The following is a 14,545-nucleotide window of genomic DNA, read 5'->3' as shown; positions in this document are numbered from 1 at the left end:
TTCAGTTATTACTCATTGTTGCCTATGAGCAACACTCCCTTTTTTCTATTTTTTTCATAAATAAATCAAAATATTAAAAAACTGAAAAATTAAGTTTTTTATTTCAATAAAACATATTCGAATTTGTCCCAAACATTAAATTGACGTTATTGAGTGACAGAGGGATATACATGTCCATTACTTCAATGCAAAAGCAACCTTCGTTCAATTGTGTTAAGGTTCAATTTTAGGCATTGCAACAAAGAAGCCTGGCGTCGGGTGATGTCTTTTGTATTTGACGTGGCGGCGAAAAGGTTAAAACGTCCATATATTCGTGTTAGTTTAAGATATTTAAAAAAATCATAGCTCGGTTTGTCAAACAATAAAGATATCTTTGAATAAATACTACCCGCATACTCCCTATTGTGATGTGATTATGTATTATGTCTAGTTAACTAGTTTGGTCACGTAGTTACTCGGGAAGAGCCCTGTCATGCCGCGAAGTTCACCTGCAAAAAACATTGAACATTTTAAAAAAATGTATGTTAATATTTTTTAATTCTAAAAATGAGAAATATATTCACACGGATACCTCACGTCTTAAATCGAGTTTAAACCGACATATTTCGGGCTAAGCCGTAGCGCGCGGAATACATAGCGTAGGCGTAGTGTGCGGGATTACATTTGAAATTTACCGCGAGCTTTGCGGTGAAGGAAAACATCGTGAGGAAACCTGCACAAACCTGCGAAGCAATTCAATGGTGCGTGTGAAGTTCCCAATCCGCACTGGGCCCGCGTGGGAACTATGGCCCAAGCCCTCTTGTTCTGAGAGCTGGCCTGTGCCCAGCAGTGGGACGTATATAGGCTGCGATGATGATGATGAATCCGTAGCCCTTCCTCTTGGGAGCAACGCGCCGCCGCTCTGCTCACGCGACTACCCGACCAAACTGACACCGGCGCACAACTACCCGCGTTTTCATCGCGCGCGTTGCAGCAGCCGCCGAATCGCGTTGCTCCGAAGAAGGACTACGGATTAGCCCGAAACATGTCGGGCAAAACTCGATTTAAGACGTGAGTTATCCGGGTCAATATAATTAATATGAGTGAGTCTCACGATAGTTTCATGTTCAAAATCAAAAAATATTAACATGAACTCATATTGAAAAATAACAATCTAATCAATCTTTATTTTAGCAATCTTAAAAAAACAAAATGTTTTTTGACAACATTATTCGTAAGCGACGACTGGCGCTCCCTTATGTCCCCGCAAGTGTAACCGTTTGGTGGTTTGGCAGGTGGTAGGACCTTGTGCAAGGTCCGCCCGGATTGCTACCACCATCTTGCTCGCTAATCCTGCCGTGAAACAGCAGTGCCTCCACTGTTGTGTTTCGGCGTGGAGAGTAAGACAGCCGGTGAAATTACTGGCACTTGAGGTATCCCATCTTAGGCCTCTAGGTTGGCAACGCATCTGCAATCCCCCTGGTGTTGCAGGTGTCTATGGGCGGTGGTGATCTCTTATCATCAGGAGACCCACTTGCTCGTTTGCCATCCAGTTGAATAAAAAAAAAATATTGTGGAGGGGGGGGGTATTCACCATTAATAGTTTTATTCAAAACTTGGGTACCTTGCCACCAGGCGGGGTCCTGGCTGCGGTCAGTGACCGCAATAATGTCGTCCTTCTCGAAGCTCAACTCGTCCGCGTTCTGAGCCGCATACGGGTACAGAGCGATCACCTGAAAAGGAAATCAGTTTCTGTTAAAAAAGAGCTTGTAAATAAATATTGAGCCTTACAATACGGTGTTTGACTATTTTTAGGGTTCCGTAGTCAACTAGGAACCCTTATAGTTTCGCCATGTCTGTCTGTCTGGCCGCGGCTAAGCTCAGAGACCGTTAATACTAGAAAGCTGTATAAAGATTTTTTTCTAATAAAATACTTAAAAAACTATAGCATAAAATTAATGAAAAAATACATGTAAAGAACAATAATGTGTGTATTTATGTATGTATATAAACTCTTTATTGTACAGAAAAAAAGAAACAAAACACAATTGAGAAACTTTGAGATACTTGTACAAAGGCGAACTTATTCCTTTAAGGGTTCTCTACCAGTCAACGTTTGAGTAGATGACAGGAGATGAGGAGAATAATATACAGGGATGAATGGGGTCCCTTAGTTACAAAACTAAAACTAGATATGTAACTATTATCTACTTAGACGTGCGAGACCGGATTCGAACTCATGATCCTCTGTTTGAGAAGCGATAGGTCAAACCACTAGGCCACCACGGCTCGTTGTGTGCTATTAAGATAAGATAAGATAATGATTTATTTACCAAAATAGATTACACAGTCATAGTGATATACAAATACAATATTAATCGCCATGCTACTTATGGACTAAAGTTTAACTTTTAACTGTGGTTCACACACTAGGTCGAGCCTGTATCGTGTAAGCCCAACACATTACCAGAGGAGTAGTAACTTTTTTTTTTTTTTTTATTCGACTGGATGGCAAACGAGCAAGTGGGTCTCCTGATGATAAGAGATCACCACCGCCCATAAACATCTGCAACACCAGGGGTATTGCAGATGCATTGCCAACCTAGAGGCCTAAGATGGGATACCTCAAGTGCCAGTAATTTCACCGGCTGTCTTACTCTCCACGCCGAAACACAACAGTGCAAGCACTGCTGCTTCACGGCAGGATTAGCGAGCAAGATGGTGGTAGCAATCCGGGCGGACCTTGCACAAGGTCCTACCACCTGCAAAACTAACAATATTCGATTTTACAGAGCCCAATGATAAACACAAAAAATTGCGATATTGCCTCTTAACTTGACAATAGAAATATTTAAAAAAATAGAAAAATTAGAGAACAAATATTATATTAATTCGTTCACCTTATCAATGACGGTTTCGGCCGGCATGGTGTCCATCTTGGATAACACCGGGGTAGTGCGGCCCGACGTGCGACCCGACGCCTGCAGAATCTGAAACGTTGAATTATATTTTAATAAACAAACATATTAGCGTAGGACGTCCTGCGTCCACTGACGAGATGGACAGATGAAAATTAAAAATGAAAATGAAAAATTGTTTATTTCCCTTCCTTTTAGGTGAGTGAACCTGTGTTAGGATGCCCCGCTCCTCCATAACTAGGTATTAGGTAAGTCTATACAGGAAATATTATCAATTAATAAATAATCGATTTACTGAACAGATTATTATTTTGCAATAGGTTCTAGGTTTTCACATCACTAAATGTCTATGGTCGGGTTAATGGCGTCTTTGTTTCCGCTTGTCATAAATTGGATCGGAATACAATATAGGTCAGTGTATCTTACCCTTTTTGCAGTCACGGACCACTTTCATAATTTAAACAATTCCACGGACCACAGTAAAAAAAAAGTTTTTTGAAAGTTTCCTAATAAATATGTTTACAGACTGACCTACTGCGGACCCCTAATCACAAAACAGATAGGTACAGAAGTCAATCTCCTGTATGTACTTCACTTTTCATACCTACGCTCGGCGGTCGCTCTAAGGTTGTCAACTATGGCTTATGCACAAATAGTAGATTGTACAACAAGAGCATAAAACGAGCCATTTTATCCGAGACGTTCATATAGCCACCCGAGCCGGTACGGTGAGGGTGGATAGACACGTCGAGGGGAAAATGGGTTTAATGCTTGAGTTTTACACTCTACTTTTCACTTCGATTGAGAGGAAATGAAATAGCAACAGTGGAAACAATTGTTCACTTTTTAATCTTTGAAACTGAAGAATACGGCGGATCTTTGGGGTATTTCTGTTCGAGTTATGCAATCTGTCATCCATATTGTGCACCGTACCTAGCCGTCATATTTAATAAGTGCATTGATGATGGTGTGTTCCCGGACTTAATGAAATATAGCAAAGTGATTCCATTGTTTAAAGCTGGGAGCTCATCTGATCCTGGCAACTTTCGTCCGATATCTGTGCTCCCTGTGCTGAGTAAAGTGTTTGAAAAAATTATGCTTAACCAGTTGCTTCGTCACTTCAATGTAAACAACCTACTACACAGCCAGCAATTCGGTTTCACAAAAGGCCGTTCAACAACAGATGCAGCTGCAAGACTCATGAAGTACATTTATGATGCATGGGAATTCGCAAGATGCAATAGGAATATTTTGCGACCTCTCCAAGGCCTTCGATTGCGTGGAGCATGAGACGCTTATCCGAAAACTTCAACACTATGGACTTTCAGCTAAAGCACTAGACCTTGTTAAGTCTTATCTCAGCCAAAGAATTCAAAAAGTGGACATAAATAGAACGCAGTCAGCTGGCTCAGCGGTGAAGCTTGGAGTTCCACAAGGCTCCATTTTGGGTCCATTTCTCTTTCTAGTATATATAAATGACCTGCCCACTTGCTAGAACAGAAATGCAACATAGTATTGTTTGCAGATGATACTTCTTTGATATTCAAAGTAAACAGGCAACAAGAAAATCCAACCCACATCAATGAAACTTTAGCAGAGGCGCTGAACTGGTTCACTGCTAACAATTTGTTACTAAATGCAGCTAAAACTAAGTGCATAAATTTTTCGTTGCCTAATGTAAGACAGTTTGAAACAATTATTTCCTTAAACGGAGAGAATCTGAATCTTGTGCATGAGACTGTTTTTCTTGGTCTTACGTTGGATCGTAATTTACAATGGAGCCCGCATATTTCTGGTCTTGCTGGTAGATTGAGCTCTGCCGCCTATGCTGTACGAAGAATCAGGCAATTTACCAACGTAGAAACTGCCCGGCTAGTTTATTTCAGTTATTTTCACAGCATAATGTCCTACGGTATGCTGATTTGGGCAAGGCAGCCGACATAGAAACTATCTTCATTTACAGAAGAGGGCAGTCCGGTCGATCTACAACCTTGGCTCTCGAGATTCACTTAGAGAACGCTTTAAGGAGATAAACATCCTCACAGTAGCTTCACAGTACGTACATGATGTGATATTGTATACACACAAGAATATCGAGTCCTTTAAGAAAGTGTCAGACGTACATGATATCAATACTCGTAATAAGCACAAGCTTGCAGTTCCTAAATTCCGTCTACGGAAAGTAAGCAAATCTTTTGTGGGAAACTGCGTGAGATTTTACAATAAAGTTCCTGTAGAAGCATGGAAATTGCCACACAACCCTTTTAAAGAATACATAAAGAGTGCACTCCTGAAGAAAGCATACTATAAAGTTGAGGAGTACTTATGTGATGATGCGACATGGCCAAAACTGAAAGCCGATGACAAATTGGGATGTTGATGTGTGATGTGATGTACTCGTGTTTGTGTGTGTGCGCGCGCGCGCGCGCGCGCGTGTGTGTGTGTTTATGTCGGTGTATTTGTATTGTATAGTGTTGTGAAGTGTGACTTGGCAGTGTCCCGGCGCATTTCGTGTCTAGTTTCTGGTTCTGTTGCCGTTGTCCGCGTTGCAGAATTTAATTTATAATATTTATTAGTTTGACATTTGGAGACCTTATACATCTCCATTTCTTTATTTTAATAATATTATTAGTTTTTGACCTTGGAGGCTTTTTACACCTCTGAAGATAGTATAATTTAATTAATTTAATTAGTTTACTTTGACATTTAGAGACTATATACATCTCTGAATTATTTAGATTAGGAATTTTATTATTAACATAGGGATTTTATACATCCCCTTGCTGTATAATAATTTTATTATTAACTCAGGGACTTTATACATCCCCTGTTATGTTTAAGGCTGTATATTGTTAAGCTTATGGATTTTAAACTTTTATATTTTTAGTTTAAATTCTAGTCACAGGCTCGCGACGTCGAAGTTCCTAAGACGATCCCATAGAGCTTATGGGAACGGAAGCAATACCATGCCCTCGGTACCGCTCTGCTTTCAGAGCATGACATGAGTGCGTGTGAGCTAACTTTGGGGGCGGCAGACGTGAACTTGCCTTCGAAATCCAAAAGCTTAATGGTACTTGACCTGAAATGTATATTTCAGAACTAAATTATTGTTATTATTATTTTTAAAATTTATGACGGTGGAAGCATTCTACACTTCCACTGAACGTAGATTTAGTTTAGATATAGTTAGTGTTTAGTATTGTAACTCAGGGACCCCATACATCCCTGTATTTCTTTTATTATTATTTTTTGTATTTTTTTTCTTAATTGTATAATATAGTTTTTAAGTATTTTATTTGTAATTATATTTTTATGAAAAAATGACTTTCTGCCAAGTTTCTTGCGGCGCATTCTTCTTGGCAATGATGGTCTTTCCGAAAGCGCTGGTAGTTTAAAAAATGACGTGTAAAAGTGCCCATTGCGGCCTATTTACTGAATAAATCATTTGAATTTGAATTTGAATTTTTTTGACTTGATACGAACCTTTTATTTTTCATGCATTGCTATATAATATACCTTTTTAGTTTAATCGATTTATTTTGATTTATTTGATTGATTTATAGTTTTACATAAAATAAATAAATTATAAAATATATATATAGACACTTTTTTGTTTGTGGCTGTTGACACCTGATTACCTTAGCCTTAGACGAGGATTTTACTTTATGCACTAGAACATAAGAAGTAATTTTATGTCGCCTAGATCCAGCATAAATACCAACTTTACCGTTGTTGAGAATGAAACAGGAAGAATGGAAATATAAATTAATAATAACTGAAATATTTTTAATGTTAATGTCATTGTTATATTATATTGACACAGAAAATATCTTGCGACGATTTGAACGTTGGCGAAATGCACGATTATTATATTTTAAAGTGTAATAAATTCGCATTCTCCATTATTGCACAAAACAATTCACAGACGCATGTTTCAAGCGAATGGCACTCGCGCTGCACTGGTCCCAACCGGTCTGAGATATCGTGTCCGTGAATGTCTATGTGTGCGTTGCTCGAGCGCACTTTGTATGTAGATTGATTTCTGTACCTATCTGTTTTGTGCCCTGATACATATGCTACGGACCCCCAAGAGGACCGAGGACCCCACTTTAAGAAACCCTGTACTATTTTTTTTATTCGACTGGATGGCAAACGAGCAAATGGGTCTCCTGATGGTAAGAGATCACCACCGCCCATAAACATCTGCAACACCAGGGGTATTGCAGATGCGTTGCCAACCTAGAGGCCTAAGAGTGGATCAGCTTCGTTTCGCTCCCACTTTAGTCTTCTAACCTAACCGAGTCGGTACTACTCCGCCAAACATGCCAACTTGTTACTCTTTACGATTATAATACCCTTTAAACTTTCGTGATTTTCACTCATAGTCAAAATACCACAAACGGCACTTATCACGCTAACACACACGAGTAATGTTTTGGCCATTTTTGAATGACCAAGTGCGGATAGTTCGAAGGACTCGCGCTGCTAGGCAGACTTGACACCCCACACTTCAGTCTACTCGTGACCACGGCCACTGTAATATGGCCGAAACGTCGAGGTAAATATTACTCGTGTTTGTTAACGTGATGTCATGTTACTTGTTGTTTTTTAAATTTTAATAAATAAATTAGAACAATTAATAGCCAAGTGTCCTCACCTTGACGTAGCTTGCAGGGAACCACCCGACCTGCCTGTTGCGTCCCTTGGCCTGCAACTCGCCTTCCCACCACCCGCTGTCCGCCTTTTTACGGACCACTAACAGCTGCCCCTTGGTTAGGGACAACTGTTCAGCGCTGCAAAAGAAATTGTAATGAGTATTTTCGTTGTAAACTTACTACTGTTAATTAAAAAAACCGGCCAAGAGCGTGAGCGTTGCAGGCGGTAGGGCCTTGTGCAAGGTCCGCCCGGATTGCTACCACCATCTTGCTCGCTAATCCTGCCGTGAAGCAGCAGTGCTTCCACTGTTGTGTTTCGGCGTGGAAAGTAAGACAGCCGGTGAAATTACTGGCACTTGAGGTATCCCATCTTAGGCCTCTAGGTTGGCAACGCATCTGCAATACCCCTGGTGTTGCAGATGTTTATGGGCGGTGGTGATATCGTAAAATCAGGAGACCCACTTGCTCGTTTTCCATCCAGTCGAATAAAAAAAACATAGGAATTTGCAGGATTCTCCAGGTCTTAGCAGTTCCGACCTGGTCGCGGTGTAAGCGGCTATGGCCTGCGCTATCTCGTTCTTGCGGCGGCCGGTGGCGGAGTCGCGGCCCGAGTCGCGGCGCGCGGCGGACGCCGGCCGGCCCGCGGCGCCCGCCCCCGCGCCCCCGGCCCGCCCCCGCCCGCGCCCGCGCCCTCCGTGATTGCCGCCACTTCAGACGATATAGGGGTCGAGGACTTTTGCTCCTGGAAAGATTTCAGTAGTAGTAAGTTATTTTTCATCACACTTGCACATAGTATCAACATGCAGGCTAACATGGTTGCAACCTAAAGAGATTATACTTTATACCTGTACCCCGCTCCGGGTCGTACCTGGTTCAGCAGGTGGCGCTGGCCATACAGCGGGGAAATGCGGCTGGCATTATGGGCACCTTTGAGCCGGGTACGACGCGGAATGGTGGTATTTAGGTTGTAGTTTAGGTCTTAGTTTGTAGGTTATATTATAAGTTTAGGTTAATTTTATTTTGTTTTAATATTTAATTCTTTACCAATAAAAATAATAATCTATGTAATAATTAATTAATATATCCTGTATTTTAATTAATAAAGATAATATTCTGAATTTTTTAAGATATTTGTACCATCAGCCAAATATGTGGTCTACCAGACTACCATGCACCCTAAAGTCGATAATCGTTTGCATGTCATAAAACAATAATGCCAATAGACGTGTCCGTCAACTTGAAAGTTCGACTTTAGCGACATATTCATTTGATAGGAACTTGTTTAAATATTGATAGACCACTTCGCACCTTTAAAATTAAACTGAAACAATTCGCAATATTCACAGTTCCAAAATAAACTTGAAATAAAACACAATCTGGTTGAATTTTAAAATGAGAAAATTTCGAATTGTTTCGGCTTAATTTTAAAGGTGCGACTTATTTGGCTGATGGTACTAAAAAATACACGTGACTTTGGGTAGGGGGGGTTGAGGTTGAGGTTAAATGTTAAACCTCCCCGCGCATCACTAGGGAGAGGGGGGGGGGGGGTTAAATAGTTGCTAAAAAAACATCACGGGAGCGACCGATTTTGGCACTTGCCCAATAAAGGGTTAACAAGTGTCGAACGTACCTGTGCGGGATCGGTGGGTATGGGCGCGGCCGGCTGCACGGGCGGGGTGGACGCGGGCGTTGGCGCGGCAGCGGGGGCGGAGCGGGAGCGGGGGCGGGAGCGGGAGCGGGGGCGGGAGCGGGCGCTGGCTCCGGCTCCACCGCTTCCGGGATGGACGCGATGGGCTCCGCCGTCGTCGTGGCGTCTTTGGTCACGTAGTTGGAGGGAATATACCCGTTCTGGAGAAAATATTCAATTTTGGACATGAAAGGGAAGAATTAGCCCGAAACATGTCGAGCTAAGCACGATTTAAGACGTTACTTATCCGGGTAAATTTAAATTTTTCATTAAATAAATGATTTAATAAATTTTCTTTTTGACCGAGTTACCTTATGATTATGAGATACGCCAATGAGAGCGTTACATCTAAATATGAATTTGCCTAAAAAGCAACCTTTTTTTTTAAAAATCATTTTTAATACAAGCTTCTTTAGCTGACTGTACTTTTTGCCGAATTACTTGCATTGCCATCGAAACTACACTTGCATACCAAATTAACCGTTGAAGAGTTCCCTGCGGAGACGATCCTGGCCGGACTACCAGGATGTCACTACCAGATTATTGTACTGTCATGCAATTTACATAAGTATGCCAAATTTAACCGCCGACTACTGGAAGTTGGTTGAATTCAACTTGCAAGATTTGACTACAAACAGACAGCTGGACAGGTGAAAACAAATAAATGCCCGTAAAAAAACAATACTGTATTTGACAACTCCTGATTTTGCGATATCTTAATATTATTATGAAAATATAGATACACAGATAGTTTTAGCGAAGAGAAAATTTAAATCGGTTGATAATTGGATTTATAGTGTTTTTTTTTTAAATCTATATACCTGTCTCTGTCTCAAACGCTTTTCTCTATGCAGCAAGTATGGCGGTACTGGCATGTGACGTCACATGCCAGTATGTCTTTCTCTGTCTAATCTTGAATTTCAAACCTTTATAACATTGTTATTTGTAAAGGTAGCTTAAAAATTGTTTTTCTATTCCATTTTTTTATAAAACATACAAAATAGCCAAATACCGTATTGCAATAGGGAATGGATGAAAATTTTAGAAACGCTCGAACCTTTTCATATCAATAGGAATAGCCTTTTAATTAACAGAAAACATATCAGATTTTTAAGTAGCATCAATTAATTTTAAAAATTAAAGAGTTTTCTTTACCGCCAAATTACGGTTGTGGGTTGTTCCATAGTCCAGAATATTAACCTCGTGCGGCCCAATGTGCTATAGAATGTACACAATAAGTTCAAGGGAATTAGGAATCTATGACAACGTAACGAGCGATCAAGGAGCGAAATTTCTCATAACAAAAATCAAATGTCAAAGGATTTGAACATAAGTTTTATCGACTATCGATAAATATTTCAGCAATTAATATAACAGAAAATAGTATGTACTTTTAAAATAGCACTTTTTAAGTTAGTTACAATTAAAATATAAAGAGCTTGAGCTGCTTCAAATTAACTTTACATTTAGAGCAGTATATCGTTGAAGAATCTTCATTGTACATAAGTAAGGGATGTTTTTTTATCCATTTGTCAATCGTTTTTCTTTTAGTATTAACCATTTTAATAACCCGGGATTTACTGAGAAAAACTCAAGCGACATAAATGTCATAATATATGACGTTAACGCGATTTATTTTATTTTAATATGAAGATGAAAGTCGCTTATCAAAGAGGTCAAATGTTACAGAATAATGTTAAAAGCGATAACAAGCGAAGAGTCGATTGGATAACATCGATAACTGGAATAGTCGATAAAACCTTTGTTCAATCCCTTTGATGTTTGATTTTTGCTATGAGAAATTCCGCTCCTTGATGATGATGAAGCATGGGAGGGTGCATTACGGGCACTCGCTTCGCTACCTGATGCCGATTCTGCCGGTCCACCAGTCCCCGTCCCTCCGCATGACCTCGATCCTCTCGCCCGCCTCGAACACCAGGTCCCCTGGCTCCGTGGAGTCGTAGGGGTACGCCGCTATGAAGAAGTCGCCTCCTTCTGTACACGAGATAAGCAGATTTTTTTTTGTCGCCATGTCAGATCATGACCAAAGAGTATTCTCAAGTAGCAAAAATGTATCTTATAATCATCTCAAGAGTATAATTTTTTGGGGTTTATATCACTCATGATTTCTATCATCATCATCATCATCATCATCCCAGCCTATATACGTCCCACTGCTGGGCACAGGCCTCCTCTCAGAACAAGAGGGCTTGGGCCATAGTTCCCACGCGGGCCCAGTGCGGATTGGGAACTTCGCACGCACCATTGAATCGCTTCGCAGGTTTGTGCAGGTTTCCTCACGATGTTTTCCTTCACCGCAAAGCTCGTGGTAAATTTCAAATGTAATTCCGCACATGAATTTCGAAAATCTCAGAGGTGCGAACCGGGGTTCGAACCCACGGCCCTCTGCTTGAGAGGCGATAGGTCAAACCACTAGGCCACCACGGCATGATTTCTATAGGTAGTAATTACTACCTATAGAAATCATGATATATTTATTAGTAACAAAATAACATGATACTTTACATCGACAGTTACGATAGAGCTATATTTTTCCAAAAAAAATATTGAAATAATACGAATATTATGGTATTGGAAGCCGTGGTGGCCTAGTGGTTTGACCCATCGCCTCTCAAGCAGAGGGTCGTGGGTTCAAACCCCGGCTCGCACCTCTGAGTTTTTCGAAATTCATGTGCGGAGTTACATTTGAAATTTACCATGAGCTTTGCGGTGAAGGAAAACATCGTGAGGAAACCTGCACAAACCTGCGAAGCAATTCAATGGTGTGTGTGAAGTTCCCAATCCGCACTGGGCCCGCGTGGGAACTATGGCCCAAGCCCTCTCATTCTGAGGGGAGGCCTGTGCCCTGCATTGGGACGTATATAGGCTGGGATGATATGGCATTTAAAATACTCAAAAAACTGTTCACGGTTTTGTGCTAATGCTGCACTCTGACGGGAGAAAATTGCAGTAATATTCCCTATTAACTGAATATCATAAAAACTGTCACAGCTAACCGCTTACCGACAACAGGCATCGCGCCACCCAGATCGGTGGCTATTTCCGCTTCCGGCACCTCCGCTATGCCTGCGAAAGATATATTCATCCCATCATCATTCGCTAATACAACGTGCTTCTACCCTCTGGACAAAGATGCATGTCGTCACTACTTTGAAAAAAGCCCGTATCTCAAAATCGATAATTTTACTGAGTGACCTTTATGAACATCATTTCAAGAGTCAATTTTGCTGACGTATTGATTTGAGATACGAGATTTTTTCAAAGTAGTGACGATATCTGGATAAAGGTGTATATAGTGGAGCGGATATATATAATAACATTCAATGTTTGACAGTTACGAAACCCATGAACATTTTGTATGGAAAAATATTTTTTCTTTTGTTTTAATTTTTCCTCAATTTTCCAATGATTTTAATACTCATTATCCTATTCCTGACGTTTTTGAGTTATAATTGGTGTAACTAACACGACTTTGTTTTATACATAGATTTAAGGAACAGTTATAACTTACAAACAGATACCATTTACAATCCATACTAATATTATAAATGCGAAAGTGTGTATGTTTGTATGTTTGTCCGTCTTTCACGTCGAAACGGAGCGACGGATCGACGTGATTTTGGCATAGAGATAGTTTATGGGCCAGAGAGTGACAAAGCTACTTTTTATCCCGGAAAACACACAGTTCCCGAGGGAACTAAGCTAGTTGCACAATAAACAAACAAACAAACTAGTATACCTTCGAGTTGCGTCTTCGTCTCGATGGGTTCGATGACCTCGGCAGCGTAGGCCGACGCCGCGTTTATATCTTCAACATACGACTCGGGGAACCAGCCCGACTGGCCTGCGACAAAATAACGAATATTAAAAAAAACTGCTAAAAGGGTCAATCAACTTATTAGTGTACCTTGTTGCCATGGTAACGTCTCTTGAGTTACTTATTAAAAGTATCATTTTATGGGGTGTGTACATCAACTATAAGTTAGGAGTTTTAAGGCAATTTGGGTCATCTCAAACAACTCAGTATACATTAATAATAATAAATAAATATCATGGGACACTTGACACCAATTGACCTAGTCCCAAACTAAGCAAAGCTTGTACTATGGATCCTAGGCAACGGATAAACATACTTATATAAAATACAAGACCCGAGAACAAACATTCGTATTCTGCATACAAATATCTGCCCCGGCCGGGAATCGAACCTGGGATCTCAAGCTTCGTAGTCAGGTTCTCTAACCACTTGGCCATCCGGTCGTCTAACAATGTGTGTTACTGATGTCTCCTGAGTTACGGGACAGAAGAACAACAACAAAAAACGGTTTTTAGGGTTCCGTAGTCAACTAGGAACCCTTATAGTTTCGCCATGTCTGTCCGTCTGTCTGTCTGTCTGTCCGCGGGTAAGCTCAGAGACCGTTAGTACTAGAAAGCTGTAATTTGACATGAATATACCGACCGTGACAATTAACAGAGTCGGATCTACAATTTGGCCATTTTAGGATACATAACAGTATATTTGACTTTGGCACAATAATTGCAGATCCGACTATGTTAATTGTCACGGTCGATACATATCAGTCACGTCGATTAAGTGGTACAATAAACAAAGTAAAAAAAAAATGTTTAGGGTACCTCCCATAGACGTAGTGGGGGTGATTTTTTTTTCTCGACTAACCTTATATTGTGGGGTATCGTTGGATAGGTATTTTAAAACCCTTGGGGGGTTGCTCAGACAATTTTTCTATTCAGTGATCTGTTTGCAAAATATTCAACTTTAAAGTGCAAATTTTCATTGAAATCGAGCGCCCCCCCCCCCTCTAAAATCTAAACTGTTGGGAGGAAAAAGTAAATATATCAAATTTACAAGGAAAATTATAGCGGCTAAGATTGCTTGAGAATTATTAGTACCTAGTTTAAGAGTAAGTAAATAGCAGCCTAAGGTATAAAATATACCTAAACTTGGAAGATTCAGTACACAATACGAAATCCTTAGAAAAATATTATTTGATTTTTTCGTAATGGCTACGGAGCCCTATCCTGGACGTGTGCGACACGCTCTTGGCCGGTTTTATTTTTATTTACCTCTAGCCATCCCCCATCTCCAGCCTGGCTCCGCGTCACCTCTGGGAGCCACAGCATCGCTTACCTGAAACCAGTACGTATTGCTTTATATCAATCCAATTTATAAAAAGTGTAAAATATTCTTGTATAAACACCCACTGGATCGCATCAATATCACATCTATAATTCGTGTCTTTTAACTAGACGTCTAATCACTTTTT

At 40.4% G+C, this 14,545-nt stretch overlaps 1 protein-coding gene across 1 annotated transcript in view; it reads right to left on the bottom strand.

Annotated features, from left to right (window-relative positions):
• Positions 1-335: 335 nt before the first annotated feature.
• LOC141444516 (uncharacterized) overlaps positions 336-14,545 on the bottom strand; it is a 47,286-nt gene continuing 33,076 nt past the window's right edge. Inside the window, 12 exon segments of the mRNA XM_074110063.1 lie at positions 336-488; positions 1,604-1,712; positions 2,880-2,969; positions 7,555-7,690; positions 8,090-8,223; positions 8,226-8,294; positions 9,284-9,384; positions 9,387-9,400; positions 11,102-11,234; positions 12,264-12,326; positions 13,000-13,104; positions 14,346-14,409. Of these exon segments, the coding sequence (XP_073966164.1) occupies positions 427-488; positions 1,604-1,712; positions 2,880-2,969; positions 7,555-7,690; positions 8,090-8,223; positions 8,226-8,294; positions 9,284-9,384; positions 9,387-9,400; positions 11,102-11,234; positions 12,264-12,326; positions 13,000-13,104; positions 14,346-14,409 (1,080 nt within the window). The 3' untranslated portion in view covers positions 336-426.

This window comes from Choristoneura fumiferana, chromosome 30 (genome assembly GCF_025370935.1).
Source record: "Choristoneura fumiferana chromosome 30, NRCan_CFum_1, whole genome shotgun sequence".
NCBI lineage: Eukaryota > Metazoa > Arthropoda > Insecta > Lepidoptera > Tortricidae > Choristoneura > Choristoneura fumiferana.
The sequence above is the reverse complement of the archived record's forward strand: the minus strand, read 5'-3'. Positions and strand labels throughout refer to the sequence as shown.